This window comes from Branchiostoma lanceolatum, chromosome 1, assembly GCF_035083965.1.
Source record: "Branchiostoma lanceolatum isolate klBraLanc5 chromosome 1, klBraLanc5.hap2, whole genome shotgun sequence".
NCBI classification, from domain to species: Eukaryota; Metazoa; Chordata; class Leptocardii; order Amphioxiformes; family Branchiostomatidae; genus Branchiostoma; species Branchiostoma lanceolatum.
The window spans coordinates 27652285-27675896 of NC_089722.1; the positions used below are offsets into that span (position 1 = coordinate 27652285).

A 23612-nucleotide genomic window follows, 5' to 3' on the forward strand; every position below is an offset into this window, starting at 1 on the left:
CATTGAACACACTATTTGTATTAGTTTCTAAACTGTTGCAACATAGATTGATTATTTGTTTGAACATGTTCCAACATTCTACAAATATGATATAACTGGGTCAGTGGGCTGGGAACAGGGCAATTCACACATCCCTTCAAAGTATAGGGGATTAGGCCTAGGTGCCATGCATAGACACCTAAAGACAAAAGAGTTGCCAGTGTCCAGACGTGAAATCTAAAAATATACAGAGGCAGACAGTAGAGCCTGATTAGCACCTACTTTTATGGGGGCAATTACCCAAATCTACCATTTTGAGAATGATGCAAAATGTTGGAACATGTTCCAACAGTAGAACAATCACACAGATGTTTGAAAACTGTTCTAAATAAAGAGATATTTGTGCAAATACTTCATAATATTTCCAAAATATATAGATGAGTTCAAACATGTTCAAGCTTTCATTTCTAATTGTTTGAACGTTCTGGAATTATTATCTCCATGAAAAAAGGCTTTTTTCATGGAGTACTGTTTTGCTTGCGTTTGGTGTTTGTGTGTATGTTTGTGTCACCGGTCGCTTAAAGTCACCATAACTGTAAAACCTGTACATGGATTGAAATGATTTTTGGTATGTGGGTGGGTGTTAGGTGGAGGAAGGTCAAGGTCGATTTTGGGCCTCCTAGCATGTGTGACTGGAACTGCAATGGCGTATTTGATAAAATCTTAAATGTAGAAGAACTGAAGAGTGGATGGACAGATCGTCATGTTCTTTGGTACACAGGTAGGTTAGACCAAGTTGTACACACTTAAGTGCAAACTATGCAGATGAGACCGAATTTGCATAAGTAAGGAGGTAAATCGTTTGCATGGGTGTCGTCGTATGCTTAAAGTCAGCATAACTGTAGAACGTGTAGATGGATTGTAGTGATATTTGGTATGTGGGTATGCGCTGGGAGGAGAATGGTCAAGGTCGATTTTGGGCCCCCTGGTTTGTGTCCCTGGAACTGCAATGGCCTATTTGTAAAAATGTTCTAAAGGGGTATAACTGAAGAGAGGAACAACAGATTTTCATGTTATTTGGTACGTTGGTAGGTTGGATGGAGATGTACACACTGAAGTTCAAATCATGCGAAGTTATTGTGTTTGTGTGTGTGTGCGCGTGTGTGTATGTTTGTGTCACCGTGTTTGTATGTATGTGTCACCGGAAGCTTAAAATCAGCATAACTGAAGAACGTGTGGATGGATTGAAATGATATTTGGTATGTGGGTAGGTGCTGGAAGGAGAAAGGTCAAGGTCGATTTTGGGCCCCCTGGTATGTGTCACTGGAACTGCAATGGCGTGTTTGTAAATATTTTCAAAGGAGAATAACTGAAGAAAGGAGCGACAGATTTTCATGTTATTTACTTGGCAGGTAGCTTAGAGAGGGTTGTATACAATGAAGTGCAAATTATGCAAATTGGACTTAATTTGCCTAAGTAATGGGGAAATCTATATTTGCAGTTTTGGCCATTGTAGCACTACAAACAGCTGTTGATAGCGAAAGTGGGTCACTGTGGAACCTGAGCCCCCAACATGTGGCCGGGGGTCATACCATTGAGCGATATAGAATGGGGGGAACAGGTTTAATAAAAGAAAAAGTTTCATGGAGATTTTGGGTCCTAAGACTCTTGTTTTGACTGAAATAGTCTTTTCTCTAAAATTGTTCAAACTTATTAGCAATATCATCTGAAAACCCTCTCAGTGACATGGAATTGACTCTATCTATGCCTCACATAAAAAGTTCGGAAACTCGATTTAGGTCGATCATATTTTCGTGAATACTGAATCAAATGCATTGTATTGTAATTTATATGTCATTGGAAAACCTATCTATTTCCCTTTGCAATGAAAACCCGTTTGTTATGGTCGTATCACTCAAGGGACGGGCGCCAGGGCTACTTTTGTTAGTAGGTCGCGAAAGAGAAGTGCCGAAATTCATTGTTTTTGATAATTAGCATAACACGTTTCTACAACGACGACAAATGCTTCTTGTGTGCAAAAAAAGAGAACAAAAGAAAATGAATTTGATGTCCATGTGCACCGCCTTATAGAAATGTTAACTAATGAGGTTATAAGTTGAACGTCATTACCTGACAATGTTATTGTGAATCTGATAGACTGGAACGGTTTCACCGTCAACAAAGGTATTGTTCGTATGTTGACTGTAAACCTGATATGCATCTCGAAACCCTTTACATCAGACTTGAACTGTGAAAATATACATTAGCTTTTTGTTTAAGGGCAACGGTTTTGGTGCATGAGGCTAAGCTTTGAAAATACGCTTTTTTGTTTGTTTGCAGGCCGTATAACGTTCAACAGACCGGTAGTCGGTACTCGGAGAACAAATATGGGGGTTAGTCTAGAAATCTACCGCATGAGCATCGGACTTTTCAGTCATCGAGGGCCGCGCCCATGTCGTGAGAAGGAATACATGTTGCAAATGAAACCAGCAACAAGTGGCCATGCTTGGCGACTGTACCTTGTAACTCTCTATATCACTCTGTGCTATGTTGCATTGATCATTCGCCTTGGAAGAAATGATGAAAACTTTATTCAAAACAAGGACGTTACAATTGCAAGTATAAGCACCCCAAAACCAGAGAGTGTTTTTACTTGGGAACATGGCATGAGCCGCGGAGTCTGGCAAACCGGAATGTCAGACACACCCGGTGGAGACATCTGGAGACAGGTAACAGCCACAGGTGTGAATCTACTGCGGTTTGCTGGTGACGTAGAGGAAAACCCGGGACCTCCAAAGACAGGTACATATAACCACTTGACCATAATCAACAACATGATTAAAAACCGCGAAGAAACCACCTCGATGTTGTACATGTTGACATCAAGTGCATTTTATTCTCATAAAACAGCCGGTGCGTCGCATTCCTCGCTAGTGCTATTTGAAAGCATATATAATCAATGTACCTCTTGTGATATGATGTCATATTGACAAACATCTCTTGAATCTTACAGATTTAAAGTCTGTCGTTGACCTTGAGATTGAAACAGTTACAGAATCGCAAATAAAGGTGAAATGGAAAGATCCGTACGTTGCAAGCGGTAGGTGTTTTCCATACATTTAAAATTTTCTGTACATCTAACACTAAGGATCTCATATTGGAATTTCTGAAATACAGAATTTCCCACGCCTTGGGGGTGTTTTCCTTCTACAAAGGAATTTTGGTGACGCCTTAGGGGTTGTTGGGTGTACACATATACAAATGTACCTAAATCCGTAGATATTACAGTGTCTCTAGACAATTGAGTCTAGATAATAATAATAGAATTAGTGCTGCATAACTATTGAATGAATGTCGTCTTTCTTTCTTTCTTTCAGGTTTTGTGTCCAGGGTGAAAGGGCTTCTTCCTTTCCGGAGCACAAATCCTGTCGCTTACTGGTTTGAAGCAAAAATAAAAGCAAACGACCAAGTGATAGAGACACATAAATCTAATTCAGATTGTCCACAAGCCTTGTTTGAGAACCTCCGTGCCTGCAGTGAATACGAGATATCTGTCTTCGTCGCCGCAGAAGGTTCACGAGAGAGCAAGCCGGAAGTGAGGAGGATTACAACAGGTGGATAATTTTGATTTTTCATATGATTTGATGACAATATCTTGTTGAAAAAAACGAAAGCATACATTTTTAGAAATCTTGTTACTAACACGAGACGACTAAATTCTCTCTTTGACATTGTCCTTTAAAGGTACCCTCCCTCCTTCGATCTCCCCCGGCCCACCCCCACTATATAGTGTGCGGTCCCTGATGAAAGTAAACTTTTATTGCCCTTCTATAACTGACATGAACTGAATTTTCTCTCTCTAAGACATCGGAGCACCACGCAACGTTACTGCACTGGCTGACGGTCCTTACGCGATTTGTGTAAGATGGGAACATCCCGACCCTCAGCCAACCGACTACTTACTGACAGTTAACAAGGAAGACGGAACAAAGCATATTGATAATATGCCTCTTCAGAGAACAGAAAAGAGCTACACCTTCACCGGCTTAAAAGAAGGGACCAAGTACACAGTAATCCTCGGCGCGAGAAAAGGCACGAAGAAAACATTTTGCCAACCGGTCATTTGCCACACTGGTATGTACAATACAAAGCTAGATTTACCATTGGGCATTACTGTGTAATACAGTTATAATCATTATTGTTATCCCCATGAAAAATTGAGATTTTTTTCATGGAGATATTGTTTTGAGTGTGTTTGTGTGCGTGCTTGCGTGGGTAATTGTGTGTGTGTCCGGATGCTTGTAGTCATAACTCAAGGACGTCTGGATGGATTGTTAAGATATTTAGTATGTGGGTGTTGAGAGAACAAAGGTCAAGGTCGATTTTGGGTCCCCTGGTACGTGACAATAGCATTGCATTGGCGTTTTTGTCAAAATCTTCCAAGGAGGATAACTGAACAAAGGAACGGCAGATTTCCGTGTTATTTAATATGCAGGTAGCTTGGCCAGAGATGTACACAATGAAGTGCAAATTATGCAAATTGTGACTTGATTTGCATAAGTAATGAGGAAAATCTATATTTCCATTCTAGGCATGTTGTGACAGCTTACACCTGTTAGTTTCGAAACGAGGGCAAGTATTCTCCAGGGACCCAACAGCTAGTGGTCAAACCACAAAGGGATATCAAACCAAACCTGTATACTCCATTCTATTATGTGGACAGCTTAAGTGTTACTTAATATAATGAAATGGTAATAATGCAAATCAGAATCTAATTTGCATGATTAAGGGGGCATTTTTAAACCCTCTCCGTTCAATGGCACTACAGTTCAAAAATGCAACATATGTTGTAACTGAGAAATAAAGGGACATTGATAGATAAAAGTTATGCAAATGAATACCTAATTTGCAGAAGTAATGAGAAAATACTGTAATTCCATATTGGTAGATAGCTGGAATTTCATACTTGTGGCATTTGGAAGATATGTTGAATATAAATTATGCAAATGTGGGCCTAATTTGCACTCTTGTTTTTATTGCTATGATGTTCATTATCATCGTCACAATCAATATATCATGATAGTGATGAATAAGTTGTTTTTATTCATCACTATCATGTGTAGTATCATTGTTTTTTTTAGTTGTTAATATCATTGTGTTAGTAGCATTACGTTTATCACTGTTATTAGCAGACCTCGAAAATTAAGAAATAAACATAGGCAGCTGTTTTTCAAAAGGGAACCGTTTTATCCCTAAACCAGAGTACCCCCCCCCCCCACACACACACACACCACGACACGAGATGTTCAAAATCCAGTCAAATTTGTGGTTATTTTGTCCACAAACAAAAGACCAAAGAAGAGGAATACCTGAGCTTTGCTGACAGTTACATAGCTGTTTGAAAATATTGCATTGTAATGTTTCCTTTCCCTTCATCTAAGCACTGCTCTTACCCGAACAAATCACATCATGCGCCAATGATGACGTCATTAAAGTATCCTGGAAAAGACGCCGAGATCATCTTGAGGACAAGGCTATCAAGTACAAAGTAGAATGGAAAAGAGAAGGAGAAAGTGAGTTTTCTACAGAAACAGTAAGACGGGAATCGTACAACATCACAGGCCTAGACCTAGCATCGACTTACACGGTACAACTTTCTACAGTTAAAGATGTCATGAAAAGTGAGGATTGGACCACACAACTGTCAACAGGTAGGATACTTTGTCACACATATGGTTATCGATTCGTCAATTGTATATGAATTTGAATCAAAATAATCATCTATGTTTCATATATTCAAGTTCAACTGTTTCAATGTAAAAACAGTTCTGCAAAATTACATAACTTGTGGTTGCAGTGTACTGAACTAAAGCTATGAACTAATGTTTATGCAGGTCCAGCTAAAGTAAAGGAAGCTCAAATCTTGTCAAGCACAGAAACGTCCGTTACCTTGTCTTGGGGCGCAGTCGAATGTGACCACTACTCACTACATCCAGAGGAAATCACCGACCATACGTCAGAGACAATGCTGCCAATCAAAGCTGATAAATCACAGGAAGGTTCCTTTGAAATAACGAATCTTAAGCCTGGAACACCTTACGTCATCAGTATAGAGGCCAACTTTAAAGGAATTGTCAGCGAGAAAAAGTGTATAACCGTGATAACAAGTAAGTTTCATGTATAAATGTCTTAATGCATCATGTGCTATTTACGTATACGTTCAGTATTTCTTAATATCCTTCTCCCCTGTAGCCTTGTTATCTTTGGTCCGCTCCCAATGGTCATTATACTTGTTTGCGGAGTAGGGACCGTTGGGAGCGGAGCAAAGCTAACAAGGCTAAGACTCCAGGCTATCTTCCCTGATCATAGTCTTAAAGATATATTGTAAAGTCCTCAGAGGCTTTGGATAATGGTAAGGGGCGAGCTCGAGTCAGGTGACATAGATCTAGAATTTTTTAAAAAGATAACCGTTCACACTCAAAAAATTGAATCGGATTAAACATATTAACCCGATAGAAATGATCCGCGACGCCACCGCTTTAATCGGACTCGAATTACGGCGTACTTTAATCCACTTGGAGCAGTGTGAATGCAAAAATCAATCGCGATCGGATAATTTCTATCGGAGTAAATTTTTAATCCGATTCAGGTTTTTGAGTGTGAACCCGTAGTCCTGAAAAATGTGAACCGACTTTCTTGCTCACTGTGAAGTTTATTTATCAATAGTCATTTTCTTTCAGCTCAATTCTTCACTTAGTTCTATTAATGTGTCGTTTTGTTTTTGTTTCCACAGAACCAGAAGCTCCAACTAACCCGGTGGTAGCGTTCAATGGCACCAAAATGTCCTTGAACTGGACAGGGCCCATGTCTTCCACACAGTCTGTGGTGTACGACGTAGAATTTGTTGATGGTAAAGGCAAAATGTTCCAAGGCAAACCTTTTCGTCACGACCAACCTTTCTGTGAAGTCGATGGCCTTCAAGAAAGCTGCCACTACGACGTCACTGTTTATACAGTTGTTCAACACCAACAGAACGAAGAACGCAGCGACCCTTTGAAAACACCAGTCAAAACACGTGAGTAGGACAGAAAGAATTTGTATGATGTATTCTATATGATTGTAATTGTTGTATCTTATATGTGTTTTATGTGGATTAGAGCTGTGTACTATTTACTAGTATATATATATATATATATATATATATATATATATATATATATATATGTGTGTGTGTGTGTGTGTGTGTGTGTGTGTGTGTAAATACTTAACGTTTGGGGCCGCATCTGTAAGCAGCGACACCTACAGCTGCAGTGTAAATTTAACCAGTCAGAATCGCTAAGACGAAGTGATAGATGGTCACCGAAACGTCGGTGTGAATAAAACCTTGGCTTGCTGTGTACAAGGAATATATGTGTTTAAGGTGTATATACTGTGTATATATTGACAAAATGATTGAACACTCTCGGCTAAAAGTTTATTCCAGAAACACCTTTTGTATTCTGCGTTCGTTTGGCTCCACCTGGTAAACTACGAGAAGTTATTATTCAATACTCTGAAATCAAATCAATGATATCTCTGTGGCTTAGTTAGATGCTTAAATAAACCTGGTGTACATATGTTTTTCACACAGCATTGCGCGGCGTTGGCTTCAACGTATCCGCGGTGACGGAGGACACCATAACGGTACACTGGACAAGTAATCCAAATGGTAGGAATCTAACGTTAGCATCCGTTGGAATTTTAATTATGAAAATAATGGGGTTTTTTCCTATGCGAGGATGATCCTTTCCTGGTGATGGAATGGTAACTAGACATACATATGCCTGTAACCTCGTCAATTTTCATCACAAAGATCTTTTCTGTTTTTTTTGCGTTTCGGCGCATGCGCGCCGGAACGCATTGTCCTGGCTTTTACCTTCAAGCAAGGGACCTTCAAGGAAGGAACCAGGGAAGCTTGGTTCAACACTGTGTCGCACACAATAAGACCTTATATGGCAATACGTTCTCAAATCCTTGTATAGCCGTTGCCTTATATGGCAAGAGAGCACGAAAATGCAGGCAGGCTAGATTTGCATGTGACACAGGACGGCGACCGCATGTAACTGCTACAACTGTTCGGAAATATCATTGCATTGTGGTTTCGGACTTTGATATCCTGAAAAATGACCATATTACATCTATTCCACAAGATTGCAGAAGAAAAAAAATGATTTCGTCAAGAAAACGACCAAAAATCGGCATAAATGATACCATATAGTGAGGTTATAGCATTACGTCCAGAGTGAATAGTTATGCACCGCAGCTTGGCCGATCTGGCAACGCGAAGCACTTCGAACCCAGAAGATCCGGGTTCGTCTCCGTGCGTGGATTTTTTTTTCTTTTTAGATATTGAATATCAAAAATATATATTGATATTATATTAATCTATCAATATCATATTTATGAATATCATTTTTTTTCATTAATAAATAAAGAAATATTTTATATTTGTTATTTTTAAATATTCATTTAATATATACAAGGCCTTTGTCTTATGAACAGGACTTCATAGATTCCAAACCCGGCATTCGAATTTTTCTGTTCATTGTAATGGAAAATACCGTGCAGCGGCTCCTATGCGTGGTAAGATGATTCTTGCAAAACACTCGCCACTAAACTTCTATCCCCGATGTAAACAGAGGCTCTTGATGTTGTTTGCAAAACAGCGATTCTTTGTTACAGTAGCAAATGCTCCATTGTTCAGTATCGACTTCATTCAGACAACACGGACGTGGAAAGTGGCGCCCCTCGGCACAAAACTATGGGAATTTTCATGAATTTTAGCAAAATTACCCAGGAAAATAAGGAAGAAATGTTGTAAATGCGGAAACCAGAATAATACGGATGAGGTAGCTGTTGATTTGTTTGACATTTGGTAGTCATTTTAGATAGAACCTTAGCTGTTATGAACTTCTATTTCACTTAATTACCATAGTGCTGATGATTCAATGGTGCTTTTTCAAATTTTATGTTTTATTGCGTGCCATGTACATAATTACATTGATAGCTTTTATAATGAGCCTATTATACATTTTACAAATAAGTACAAGTTGTAGGCCAAGACCAGCTTTTTCAAAAGCACTTAAGTGACGTAACTTCAAAATTGCTTTCCCCAATCTGCCTTTCTCTATTAAAACAGTACTCATTTCCCAAAATGACAATTTTTCTTATAGACTGAACAGCCCTTGAGTGACTTCCTCTGGCAGATTTTACTTCAAGTAAAGGGAAAAGACAATTCACACTTATAAACGTAGCCGAAACGCCAGCTTTTTTTAAAAGCTCTTGTTTTATTTCTGAAGGAATTTTTTCTCCGACGAAAAATGTTGATATGACAGGCATTAATACACGGCTGTAAAAAAATTATATGTATTAACCAGTGACGAACGACAGAACGTAATATTATCATTATTACTTTATTGCACGTTCATGCCCAAATGCTAATTGACAGTAATATATTTTTTGCTGTTTACTAGCGACACCGTTGCAGTACGTAACCTTCATCAGTTGTGACGACACTGTTAGATGGTACCAAAAACATGGAACAGAAGACAACGAAAGAACATTCTATGACCTTGATATGGGAACCACATACACCGTGGGGATCTGCAAAGGCACTGGGAACGACTGGAGTGACCCTGAAGAGGAAGATGTGACAACAGGTAAGAAATGAAAAATAAACAAATTTTAAAAAAAAGGACAGGGAAAATAGTCAGCGCATCTCCATATGTATCTCCATACGTGTTGAATGGGAAAAAAAATTACAAAAGAAAGCATTCATTTTAGCAACAATTTGTTTGCTTTCAGATTTACCGCCTCCATTGAACATTAAAGCTGCTCAGCTACAATGCTACAGCGCAAGTTTCACGTGGGAGGTCGGTTACAAGGCAGAGACGTTTGCTGTGGAATGGTGGGAGAAAGGAAATGAAGGCCAGCGGCAAACATACACATGCAAATCTCCTAATGCAACTACGCTTGAGCGCTTGCAGCCCGGAACGACATACGTTGTCGAACTGTCGGCGAAAAGACTTAATGTGCAAAGTAGACCATCGCAATGTGAGATTGTAACAAGTAAGTAAACTCATTCAGAAATATCCAACATATACATGCGCGCGTGCGCGCGCACACACACACACACACATACATGTACATCACTCACTCACTAACTCACGCACAAAACACATACACACACACACACACACACACACACATTGATGGCACTTTAGTGAAATGATAATGAAATATTTGAATTCACGAATTTTTTCTGATTTATACTAAGTTAACATTAGCTTATATGAAATGGGGATACATAGTATTTCATGGCACATGGACACTGACAGCTTACTTCCAGTCTGTCTAATGTAAAAATAGAATCTCCCCGTCGGTTGTCATCACTTCCAAAGTGTGGGGGTCTCTGTGATCATCAGTGGCGCTGATGAGTGAGAGGCTAATTTGATACTAGTCAAGATCCCTTTTTCAGAACCGATGAATCCGGAGAAAATTACATTGGATAGTGATGTCAACGAGATCAAGGCTTCATGGAATAAACCGAAACATGGGGGAGTCGATGATTATGAAATAGCACTTTTTCACCTTACATCTGAAACTGTTGCGAAAACATTTACTGAACGTGGCACATCGACGACCATCACTGACCTGACCCCAGGAACGCAGTATAAAGTGCGCATAACGGCAAACTACAGTGGCAACTCTTCGGATCCTATAGAAGAATGCATTGTAACAAGTAAGACATTTTCCTTACACTGTGGTAGTTTTTTCTTTAGGTATAACGACCAAAAGTCTATCAAATACATTCCAACTGCATACGCTCTCGCCGCTTCCTTGGTCATATCTTTCAATCTTGTACAGTTACAACGTTGTCGAAAATAACTAACAAATTCGTTGTAATACCTGACGTTACAGTATGGTTTGGAACACGTTAAAGACTTGTTGAAATGAATATGACAAAATTTCTGATGATGCTTTATATCCTATTTGTATTTTACACAATTTACCAAGTTTCATTGAGCAAGTGTTGTAATTGTCATCAAAGGAAGATCCGTAAAGGCTCAAGAGTCCATGTTTTACTTTTGTAGAAGACAACCGAAACTATTGTAATCTTCTTATCACTTTAAATTTTGTTTCAGAGCCACAACCAATCACGAACGTTTCTACTGATGAAGTTACCAGCAATTCTGTTAAGGTATCATGGCAACCTCCACAAGACACAACGGGAGTCATTGGATACAGATTGTATTGTACTGCTAGCTCGACCCGACGCGAGAAAAAGGAACCCATTGATGTTTGGACTGAAGAGGAGGGGAAAATGCCCTATTCACGCGTATTTCAGACATTAAATCCGAACACAGAATACCAAATCACCGTTAGGTCGATGGCTGGCTCTCGGGAGCATCCAGTGCTTAGCTCATCCATATCAACGTCTGTTACAACAGGTTAGCAAAGAGCGTTATTTTCGATAATTTTTGTCGTTGCATACGTTAGACGAAGAATCAAGTCTAGTGCAGTGATGACAGTTTTCAAGCTAATGCATATATCAGCTATTCACAGATATCATTGTTGGTATCATTTCCTTACTAATAGATGATAGCTAATGAGGAAGGCCTACGAGAAGAATGTTGATACGAGGACAGTATGTGCACGATAGTGACGAGTGCTACGATTTGCAGATCTGTTTTTCAAAACATTCCTATGATCTTCAATGGTTTTTTTTCAATATCATGTGAATCACAGCTCATGTTGCTAATTTGCCTTCAAACTATCAATGATGGTCAATAGAATACGCAATGAACAGACATTTCACCTCTAGAGCTTTACTATGATAAGATGTCGTGCCGAAATTTCATGATGTATTGAATACATTATTCCTCGGAATATGTAAGTATAGATATGTATGTCAGTACTTTTGATATTTCTGATTTCAGAGATTCCAACGGTGACTGGTCTCCATGTGACTTTCTATGAGACAACATCCATCTCAGTCAGTTGGAAGGCTGTAAAAGGTATCAGTTGTCATTGCTGTGTACATATTTTGAGGAAAACAAGCAGCTTCACAAGTTCCTCTTCGCTTTCGTTGTCACAAAATCATAAATGCGCTTTGACGCCATTCTTATATATCTCAAGACTAATTAGACTGACTGAAGAAAGATATTAATGATATATACAGCAGCAACCGCGGCAGCGATAGCAATTTGCTCATTTGTTACATGTTTAATACTTTCAGGTTGGCTGAGTTGGTTTGATCCTAAAATCCGTGTCCACATTTTGGCATCTGATTGTCCAAGTGGAACGTGGAAAAAGCCAGATGAGTTACCAAGTGGAACAAGCACCAAACGATTTGAGAAGCTCGATCCTGCGACCCACTACACCATCCATGTTGCTGTGGTGGGATTGAGAGGAACAGTGGGAAAGCCAACGACCTTAACGTGTGCAACAAGTTAGTAAATTAGATGTAATAGCTATAGGACAAGGGTGTAAGTAGTATTTTCCACTTGCTTTGGGTCAAAAATGGACCAAGTTTGTCAATCATCCCATTGAAACCCATACTTCAGACTTGAGAAAAGACCCGCACAGATATTGGCAGCTCTTAGGAAATCTAGGTCCGATGTTAAAAAATAATATTTGTAACGTTTGTGTGAATAGTTGTTCATTAATTTGTACCCTTAGTAACTTAATTCGTCTATTGTGTTGACCCCAAAATTGATCTGGAACAGTTTTAAAGGAATCCAAATTGTGTGTGTGTTTCCCGTTTTCGTCCTAAAACTCGGAAACATTATTTCGAATGTGAGATATTTTTTGACAGTCAAAACTTTCTTTTTTGTTCCAGGACCTCGTCCTATTACATCGATCCCCGTAACTGAACGCACGGAAACCGCCATTAAGGTAAAATGGGGGGCTGCTAGCGACAGCGACGTCACATACCTTGCACAGATCACTGGTAAAGACCCGATACCAGTTGGTAAAGGCTTAGCATATAGTTTCGACGAGCTTGACCCTGGTACTAGTTATGACATAAGGATAAAAGTGAAACGTACATTTGAGGACGGGACAGAAGTTGAAAGTCTTCCATGTGAAATTAAGGCCTCTACCTGCCCTGCTCATCCGAAAGCCTTTCACGTAAAATCATGTACCCCTTATTCTATAACGGTTGCCTGGCAAGCACCCCTTGGAAATTTAGATCGTTACAAAGTAGAAATATGGTGTATAGACCAAACCAAAACATGGAATGACGACCAAAAGCCACTACAAAGCCAAACAGTAAGCAAAGACAGAACCGGATGCGTATTCCATTCCCTTCCGACATCCCCGGGCAGTCTACACAGAATAACAATTTCAGCTGATTTTCAAACCCTCAGCAGCAAAATTGCGGAACTAACACAGAGGACCAAACTTTGTTCTCCTGGCCTAAAGCTGCGCGAAAAAACGCAAACTTCTGTCACAATGTCTTGGGAACATGTAAGGGGAGAGAAAGAAAAGTACGCTCTTTCAATATGTCCCAATGAAGGCGAACCCGACAAAGTGATCCCATGCCATGAGAATAGGCTTAGGCATACGTTTGAAAACCTCGTCCCAGGTAAAGAATATAAAGTGTCAGCCATTACAGTTTATGAAGATGCAGAATGCGAACCATATGTCATAACCGTAAGGACGGTAGTGCCACCACCTAAAAGCCTTACAGTCATCCAACAAAGCATCACTACACGCAGCTTCACGGTCAGATGGGACAAGGCAGTCGGCGAAATAAGTGGTTACATTGTGCGCTATAGCTCTACAAACAATAATCAATACAAACCCTTACGGATTGACCCAGACCGTCAGCAAGTAGAGCTTACCGACCTAATACCAGGTACAGAGTACAGCGTTTCTGTTTCCTCGAAAAGCGGAGACGATGAAAGCACACCAGACAGCTGCATTGTAATGCAAAGTACTAGAGTCCTTCCCATAACAGACTCTGATGTAAAAGTACGAACTGAACCGAAACGTATCCACCTGACATGGAAACATCCTGGAGGATGCGTAGAGAGGTATATACTCAGTTCATCTCATAATTATGAGCTATCTATATCCCCTCCCCTGCACACAAAGACCTATGACAATCTCACTCCTGGTACTAAATACAAGATAACATTGGAAACTGAAAGCTGTGGGCTAAGAAGTGACAGTCCATGCTACAAAGAGGTCGTCACAGATCCACTTCCACCAGATATGGTGATTTTGGAACATATAGGCACCGACAACGTAGTTGTCAAATGGTGTAAACCAGAAGGAAACGTAGACCGATACAAACTGTCTATAGAACCAGACGAACGGGAACCTGCATACGTTCAATTCAGCGATGTGCCTACGTATACCTTCTCGTCACTGAACCCAGGTCAACGATACAAAATCAACACGGCATCAGAAGTTCTGGCTGGGCAACCAAGATTGAGTACACCGATAGAGGAGGTCTTCTACACCCACCCCCTTCCGCCTATGCACGCACAGATTACTGACGTATCTGTCCAAAGCTTTCAAGTCAGCTGGGAACCCCCGAATGAAGGCACTTATGACAACATTCGATTTGCTCTTTCTTTTGGAAATAACGATCGGCCGCTTGACAAGTCCATCAAAGCAGGCACCAATAAGTACCGGTTTCCAAATCTTGTTTCAGGTCGCGTGTATAGTGTCGAAATCTGTTCAAAAAGCGGAGATCAGCTCAGTAAATCAGAAACCCTAACCACCCAGACTGATATGTTTCCTCCGAAAATCAGCGCACCAGAGGCAAAGATCAACCCAACATCAATTATTGTACACTACGAACTTCCTAAAAGTGATTGCGACAAGTGCGTCATCCTACTGTCCTCCTCGAAAGATTCCAACATTACAAAAGAGATAACGAAGGAAGACCCACAATGCCAACTGGACCACCCGTTTGAAGATCTAACACCAGGCGAGGAATACAAAATACTTGCTACCGCTCATAGTGGGGCAATAAGCAAGGCATCTCAACCGCTGAATGTTATGACACGTCTTGACACACCAAAGCAAATCAAAATAGACACTTCTTTCACTTCAGCGACGATATCATGGTCACATGCAGAGGGCCACAAGGATGGATATACAGTACGAGTGTTACCGAGTGACCAAAGGGATATAAGAGTTGTTTCAAATAGCGACGTGCTTCAAGAAACATTTGAAAATCTAGTGCCTGGAAGGAAATATAAAGTTATAGTCACAACCATTTTAAAACACCAAGGTAGGAACGTCAAAAGTATCGACTGTTCAGAGACCTTTCGAACGGATATCACGAAACCCGAGATAACAGTGAAAGAGGATGGAATTGGTGAACGAAGGATTAATGTCACCTGGATTGACGTGGATGGTGACAGGGATGCCTACTGCATCTTCATCAAGCATGGTGAAGAAATAGTGGAGGAGAAACGAAAATCAGCTCCTCGGACACTGAAATCTGTACTTACAGAATCCTTTACGAACCTTGTCCCAGGGAGGAGTTACACCTTGACCATACAAACGATAAGTGGAAACGACAAAAGTCAAGAAACATCCTATGCATTTTGCACGAAGCTTGCTCAGCCATATGTGGACGAAACACGGTCGTATGTGGGTGAAACGTCTATACATCTCTTTTGGAAGCATTCAGACGGAGATTGGGATGACTATGAGATACATGTAGAAACAGAGAACGAAGAAACAGAGGAAAGGAAAAGAATTGAATGGACATGTAAGGAACGCAAAGAGCCCGAACAGATAATAACAAGCCTTGTCCCTGGGGCATGGTACGTCATCTCCATTAGGACTGTTCGTGGGGAACAAACGAGCACCCCGGATACTGCGCGTTTTAGAACATTACCAAACGCACCCGTAGACGTCGCAATCACAACAACAAGTCATGAGGTATCAGTAGAGTGGAACCACCCATATGGCAAAAATGATGGCTATATTGTCAACCTGTCTTCGGTGTCTGAAACTGATGAAAAAACTGTTCCCCTCAATTCATCGTCCTCGTTATGTACTTTCAAGGATCTTGTCGCAGGACGGGCTTATTCTGTCGTGCTTCGGGCAGTCATTCAAGTAGACGAACTTACAGAAATGAGTAAAGAAGTGAGAAGACCTGCGCAGACAACAGTAATAAAACCTGCCTTAAAAGTTATTCGAAAAAGTGAGACGTGTATTGTGTTGTCGTGGTCAGATGTTGATGGTGACAAAACAGGATACGTCTTGTCCATCAGCCCTAGCCCTGAAGACGGGGATACGCCAGAACGTAGGACTTGCCCGAAACCAAAAGAACAGCTTCGGGCGGAGCCATGTTATCAGGAAACGTTTTCTGTTCTCTGTCCCGGTAGGGTGTACACAATACGTGGGATCACTGAAAGTGGGGAGGGCAAGAGCGGAGAGACGGTCCTGATAGAGAGGACAGAAGTTGGTCAGCCAAAAAACCCTGCATTCGAAGCAACGTTTACAACCCTGGCACTGCAATGGGATCCTGCTGATGGTGAGGTCGACACATATAATGTATTTCTTGCGTCAAATGACGAACCCGCTTTAAGTAATGTCGTACCGAAGGATTGTAACACATGGCAGTTTAACGACCTTGTGTCCGGGCGACGTTATAAAATAACCATTAACACAATGCGGGAAGGTGTAAAAAGTAAAGACAGCGTTGTTGAAGTGCAAACTAATGTCGCGCAGCCGACAAGTGTTCAAGTCGAACAAGCTGGAGATGGAGCGTTGAGGTTGACGTGGGAAGACGCTGAGGGCGACAAGGACGGGTATATCTTAGCCATATCATCAGCCTCCGAAGTAGAACCGCAAACTTGCTATTCTCAAGCAAACCGGCATGAATGGACAAATCTAGTTCCAGGGAGGGTTTACACCATTACAATCAAAACGAGAAGTCATACCAGTCATAGTGAACCCGTTACAAAAGAAAGACGGACAAAAGTTGCAAGAGCAATAAACTTTGCCAAGAAAGATGTGAAGGAGAAAAGTGTCGCTGTGAGCTGGACAAATGCCCTTGGTGAGGTAGACAAGTACATTCTACAAATATCGTCTCAGACATGGGCTGAACAAGTGCCGATAGCTCACAGTGCAGGGCAGATGTCCCATGTTTTTGAAGATCTTGTGCCGGGACGTCAATACAACATATCCATAAAAACCGATCGGGAAGGAGACCATAGTGACGAAGTACCACTGCCAAGGATAAGAACTACGGTCAGCCAGCCGGTGAATTTAAAAGTTGAAGACAAACAAGTTAACAGCCTTCGTGTGTCATGGAGCCGGGCAGAAGGGGATAAGGATGCATATCACATCAGCATTGATCCACAAGACGGAAACAATCCTTCTAAAGTTTTGGAGAGCACTGAAGGATCGACCTACTATTACACATTTACAGAACTGACCCCTGGAAGGCTGTATGTTGTCAGTGTCGTCACCAAGAGTGGCGGGGACAAAAGTTTGGCAGTCAGTGTTAACAGAAGAACATTTCCAAGTCCCCCGCAAGCCATTGCAGCATCGGTGAAAGGGACGGGTGTTCTTGTCGCTTGGGAGCCAGCGATCGGAGACAATGACAAATATATCCTTAATCTTTTTTATCAGGACAAACGCACTGGCCAAAAAGCCGATCACGCTTGGCGTGAAGTTGAGGCGGGAAAGCCTACGCAGAAAATGTTTCCGGATTTGGAATATGGAAGAATGTACTATGCACATGTCACAACTCGTAGTGACGAAGTCGAGAGTAAACCAGTGACTACGTCAGTAAGGATGACGGTTGACACCCCAAAGAATGTAACAGTAATGCATAAAACAGAAACAACAGCAATCATCAGATGGGATCATGCACAAGGTGACAAAGACAAGTACGCCTTGAAGATACAACATAATTCACAGACCGTCTTTGAAACAGAAATCGACCAAGAACAGACATTGACATGTGATTTCGACAACCTTTACCCCGGAAGATCACACCTATTGTCTGTTTACACAATCAGCGGAGACGACTGGAGTCAACCTGAAGGTACAGAATTTAGGACATTGGCGCGTCCTCCAAACAAAATTCATGTCAATAAAGAAGACGTGCAGGAGAAAAGCCTACGCGTTTTTTGGCCTGAACCTGAGAGCGAAGTGCACCAATACGGGATACGTATTTCTCAATCTGGAAACGAAATAAGTCGTCGTGAGGTTTCTGCATCATCACATGAGTATCTCTTTGAGGCCCTAACCCCCGGTAGGTTGTACACGATCTCTATGTGGACATATGTTGGAGATTTGGGAAGTACATCGGTTCCAATATCAGTACAAGAAAGAACACTGGTTGCAAGTGCCAAAGCAGTAAGAGTTGTGGATTGCACTCATTCGTCAATTTCCTTTACGTGGGATAGCGCTGACGGGGACGTGGACAACTACGAGTATTGTGTTATGCATGGGGAGGTTTGCGTCAATACGAACGTAACTCAGTCATCCGACCAACGTCAACGTTCGGTACAGGTTAATGACCTAACTGGGGGTCGTCTATACGAGCTAGTTGTAGTAGCTGTAAGTGGAGAAAGGAAAAGTCAACCTACCAAGATAACTCATCGCACAAAAGTTCACAAACCCGAGGGGCTTCACATCGCTGACGTCAAAAATCAGCAAGTCACCATCACATGGGAACAAGCACAGGGAGACAAAGACAAGTACACTGCATCTATATTTGACACTACCCGTCAAGACAGAATGGCAAAAAGTATAGGAGATGTGTCTGCCAGCGGTTATGCTCTCAAACATCGCTTCAGTGCTTTGATGCCCGGACGAGAGTATGAAATTGAGCTCAGAACTAATAGTGGAGGGGAAACAAGCGAGCCAGTGACACGACTGATAAGAACATTGCCTCTTCGCCCAGTAAATGTTAGAACGTCAACTGTGGCCATAGGAATCATGGTGGAATGGGCAGAACCAAGCGGCGACAAAGACGAGTATCTACTAGAGATGTCGCCCAATGATAATATGCATCCTCCTACTGTACATCATCATACCCTCTCTAGTGGCAATGAAACCTTTTATACTTTTACAGATCTTACACTCGGAAAGTTGTATGACTTTAAGATTTCCACCAGAAGCAAAGATGTCAAGAGTGCTGAGGTAGTCAGGCAACAGCGAATGACTGTAGGGCGGCCAAATCACGTACGTCTTCAGCCATTAGAGACCTCTATCAAAGTGACATGGGATCACGCAGAGGGCGAAAAGGAACGCTACCACATCACAATCTCGGAAGTGGAAGGGCGGACACGTGTATGCATATGGAAAGAAGAACGTAAAGCTAATGAGAATTTAGAGATAACATTCGAAGCTCTTGTATCTGGAAGGCTATATAGAGTGGAGGTTACTACAGAAAGTGGAGGAGAGCTTAGTGAATGCGTTCCTGAAACAGTACGAACTAAAATTCGCCCTCCCACAAAAATCAACATTGCAGCCGATGGGGTAAAAGAAAATAACATTCGAATCACGTGGCCTGAACCAGACTGTGACAAGGACCGTTACCATGTCTCAATTGCCCCAACAGATGGTGTAGAAAAGCCTGTTGATGTGGTAGAAAGAGGACAACCTTTGGAGTATACTTTCCAGAAGCTCACGTCAGGTCGCGAGTATCAGCTAAGCGTAATAACCGATAGCGGCGGAGACAAAAGCGACCCTGTCACTACGGAAACAAGAACAACTGTCAGCCGCATCGAACAAATCAATGTCAGGGAAAGAACTGAAAATACTTTGACCATAAGCTGGCTCGACGTCAAGGGGGATAAGACTTCGTACATTGCCTCCATAAGAGAGATGACCGCTGAAGAACATTTACAACGTTTTCCCGACATCCCAGCTCATCCTGGGTCATACTCCCGAAAGTTCACTAATCTTACTCCTGGTAGAATGTACGAAGTTTCTGTGGTCACTGTGAGTGGTGAAATGGAAAGTTTACCAAGAAATTTGCCGCTCAGAACAATTGTCTCCCCTCCGAGAAATGTTAAGATTCTGCAAGACAGTGTGACAGAACACAGCATGGATGTAGTATGGGAGGACGCCTTGGGAGACTGGGAGGAATACGATCATAGAATATCACCCACAGAAGGTTCCGCAAGACACATAGGAATGGAGTCCCTAAATGGGGCTATGGTGCGCAGAAGCAGATTCGAAGATCTGGTTGCAGGTAAAATATATATAATCAAAATGTTGACAAGAAACGAGGGGGTTGGCAGTGAAGTGATACTACTTGAAGGGAAGAGAACTAAAGTTGCGGCTGTGGAGGAGAACTCCATAGTATTCACAAACGTCAGTGAAAATGAAGTCACCGTGGGATGGAAGCAAGCTGTGGGAGAGAAGGACAGATATAGAGTTAACATATATCCTTCCACTGGCGACCCTGCGGTGGTTAAACCACCACCTGCCGAAATTGACGATGAATTGCTGTACACTTTTCGCGATCTAACCCCCGGACAGAAATACACTTTTTCTATTGTAACATTCAAGGAAAATGACTGTAGCTCGGAAGTCACCAAGACGATACATACAAAGCCGAACGTGCCTGAAGGCTTCCGCGTTGAAACTTTTGCAGAAAGCATTGCGGTGTCTTGGAACTCCCCTGCCGGTGTGCAAGATGGATATTTGGTGGACATAAGGACAGTTCCAGCGGATCCGGAGTGGTTTATTAAAGCTATATTTGATGAAAAGACAGAGCCTTCTAACGATGAAGGTGCTGGTATCATAGACGAATCCAGTGAAACAATACCATACCAGTCATTTAGATACACGTTTAGGGAGAAGGGCACGATAAAGGCGCGAACTAAATACAAAATTTCAGCACAGACCAAAAGCGGTGAGAACCAAAGTGGAGGCCAATGTAGCGATGTGATCTTTGTGGAAGAACGCACAAAGCCACATCCTCCCCGTGATCCCCGTCTGGTGAAAGAGGGCATAGAGAGTGTAACGTTTTCCTGGGCGCCGCCTATAGATGAGGAGCAAAAGCGAGATATCCACAGGTACATCGTGAAGTACAAGGGACCAGACGAAGAGGACGAACGTGAACACGACTGTGGGTTTAACACATCGGCAAAAATAGAACACCTGAGTGACAACACAGAGTACAATTTCTTCATAATCTCAGTGGTAGAAACAACAACTGAAGACGGTACGGTAGAACGGGTCGACAGCGAAAGGTGCCGATTCACTCTCAAGACAATGTCGCAGAGCACAAAACTTGTCAGGAAGTTTTCAAAGAAGATGAAAAAAGTTCTGTTTGTCGTGATCTGTGGCGGAGCATTTGCCATCTCCCTGTTTACCTTTCTGGGCGTGTTCGTTCATAACTGCGTCAGACCATTTGATCAGAGTGAGGTAGATGCTGCAACTGTAATTCCAACTTCGAATGTCTCAGAATTCCCAGGCAACATTTCTCCTTTCACCCCGACTACCAGTGCACCATCTTCTAACAATGGTTTAACAGAGTGCTTCATTGAAAAGGCCGGAGAACAGTTTTGGTACTTCGTGTTTTTCACTGCTGTTCCTGCTATTTGCCTCCTTGCAATTTTGCTATGGAAACTAGTAAAGCGTGTCAGGAAGAACATAAGGCCCCGTGCTACCGATAGGGGAAGACTCAGACTCCTGACTGCGATGGAGGAATCAGTTGAAATGTCTATCATGCATTTCGACAAAGATACGCCAAAGTTACAGTATGGTAGAAAGACAACTCGACAATGATGGCTAAATCATCTTTAGTTGCCGAATGTCGAATTGCACAATGTCACTTAGATAGCGGGGGACCTTGTTCAGATATAATCTGGTCAAATGAAAACTTAAAGATAAAAATATGCAGGGAAGGTCATATGGCCACATCCGGCCACGTTCGGCCGATAACGAAGAACGTAGGCTATCACGTGTATTAGAGGAATCAAATATAGAAATGGCTGATAAACACTCAGCTGAAGATAACCCAAAACTTCAGTACGGGAAAAAGGCAACCAGACCAAGATGGTTAATCAACTCTTCTTAGTTGCTTGAAATTTGGGTCGCTCCTCGAAAGTGTACAATCATGACGTGCCATTTGATAAACAGCTAGTGAAGTGACTGAGAACGTTCTTTCATGCTGGTCTGACTGGTGTTAAACACTTCTTCTGAAACTAGGCAGTGTTTTCAAATCTTCAAAACAATAGCAACTTCAATGAAATCTGTACGAAGATTCAATTGTAAGTAATCGTGCACATACTAGTATGTAGTCGCGCACTTTGGCCTGAAAATCTCATGTATTTCATTTAGATATATTGTCACTGTAGCTTTTAATAAAGCATTTACGTGTGAACCAGCACAGTTAACGTTTTTAGATGACACTATAACGTTACAGATCTTTGGAGGAGAATGTTAGGTGATTGAGTCAATACTATGGGATTTTTTTGAGTAACGGTAGTGAAACATAGCAATGTAAATGTAAATATTGAAGAATGTGTGTGAAAATTATGATTTCGGCTTCACTTATTTCGTTTATATGACATCGGAATGATTGTAAAATTATTTCATACAATTGAGTCGTCAAGTGTCTATATGAGATGTGAAATCAAAAGCATAATTGATTTGTGATATAATGTATATAGTGTGGATTTGTAGCTTAATGAAAATTTTGAAATATTTAGCAGATGTATAGTCCTAACTCATTCTACTCTTCTTTTCACTTAGATTTCGTCTTTCAGTGTTGTTATGTTGTTGTATTCGTCTATATTGCGAGGACGTTGTGTATAATCAAGATTTCTTTATCACGATCGACTGAAGTTAGAACACCGAAGTGCACATAGTGTTATTTGTGGACGGTCTACGTTCCGACAATATGGTACATGTATATATTCAAAATGAATACAAGACGAATGAAAACCTGGCGGCTTGTACGTTCATCTTTATACAGGACTCAGTTGCTGTTACAGAAATGCAAGGATGTTATTTTGCAACTTTAGATCTCTAGCACATACAAATTCTTTTGTATAAGATCGGCGGTTTCATAGTACCTATAAGCAAATGGTATCGGGAAGCTGAATAAAAATGACTCTTTTTACACAACCAAGACTTTTATTCCACCGACGTTTCGGTGACCACCTGTCACGTTCTTTAAGGCAATTCTGACTGGTTCACATAGCAATGCAGCACAGGTGTTGAAAATATTTCTAAATTATGACAATAACAACCCTTGCGGTGACTTGGAATGGACTCTATGATACAAGTATGATATGATGAATAACGAACAAAGGTATAACAAATGATGAAATAAACATAAGGAACAAATATATAACGAACTAGAGTTCGGCGATCCCATACCTTCGCCGAATGGTGTTAACTTGTATGAAAGATGTGTTTAAAAGGTGTGTTATAGATTGCAGACTTAATGTATGATGATGTTCACCTTCATTCAACCTCAGAATGCAAGTATCAAATTACCGTCATTTACAACTTTGGAATCATATCATTTTCTCATCAATTAAGCAAATTATGTCCTTATTTACATAATCGATATATCAATCGGTTTTCCTCTCTTTGTCACAGTTCTCAGTTCGCCATTGTGAAAAGCACTGCCACATGTT

General features: G+C 41.2%; 3 protein-coding genes across 3 annotated transcripts in view; all 3 read left to right on the forward strand.

The window, feature by feature from the left end:
• Window positions 1-2672: 2672 nt before the first annotated feature.
• LOC136420606 (tenascin-N-like) lies at window positions 2673-17669 on the forward strand. The gene is made up of 14 exons (XM_066407678.1): window positions 2673-2781; window positions 3357-3593; window positions 3844-4113; window positions 5874-6146; window positions 6773-6889; window positions 7610-7687; window positions 9492-9677; window positions 12257-12469; window positions 12860-12991; window positions 13538-13674; window positions 15667-15809; window positions 16377-16525; window positions 17381-17485; window positions 17629-17669. The coding sequence occupies exons 1-14, from the start codon at window positions 2673-2675 to the stop codon at window positions 17667-17669; spliced, it is 2190 nt and encodes a 729-aa protein (XP_066263775.1).
• The window catches only part of LOC136446169 (uncharacterized), a 132266-nt gene continuing 114619 nt past the window's right edge, over window positions 5966-23612 (forward strand). Inside the window, exon 1 of the mRNA XM_066444494.1 lies at window positions 5966-5975. The gene's annotated coding sequence lies outside the window, so the exon portion shown is untranslated. The remainder of the gene's footprint in view (window positions 5976-23612) is intronic.
• Window positions 17598-22915, forward strand: LOC136446145 (receptor-type tyrosine-protein phosphatase beta-like). The gene has a single exon (XM_066444458.1). It carries the CDS (start codon window positions 17698-17700, stop codon window positions 21748-21750), a length of 4053 nt encoding a protein of 1350 aa, XP_066300555.1. The 5' UTR covers window positions 17598-17697; the 3' UTR covers window positions 21751-22915.

Coding starts and splice junctions, on each gene's coding strand:
- LOC136420606 (XM_066407678.1), top strand. CDS start 2,673: ATGTCAGACACACCCGGTGGAGACATCTGGAGACAGGTAACAGCCACA. Junction 12,470..12,859: donor GACCTTAACGTGTGCAACAA/GTTAGTAAATTA, acceptor TTTTTGTTCCAG/GACCTCGTCCTATTACATCG. Junction 17,486..17,628: donor CAAGAGTGGCGGGGACAAAA/GTTTGGCAGTCA, acceptor CTTTTTTATCAG/GACAAACGCACTGGCCAAAA.
- LOC136446145 (XM_066444458.1), top strand. CDS start 17,698: ATGTTTCCGGATTTGGAATATGGAAGAATGTACTATGCACATGTCACA.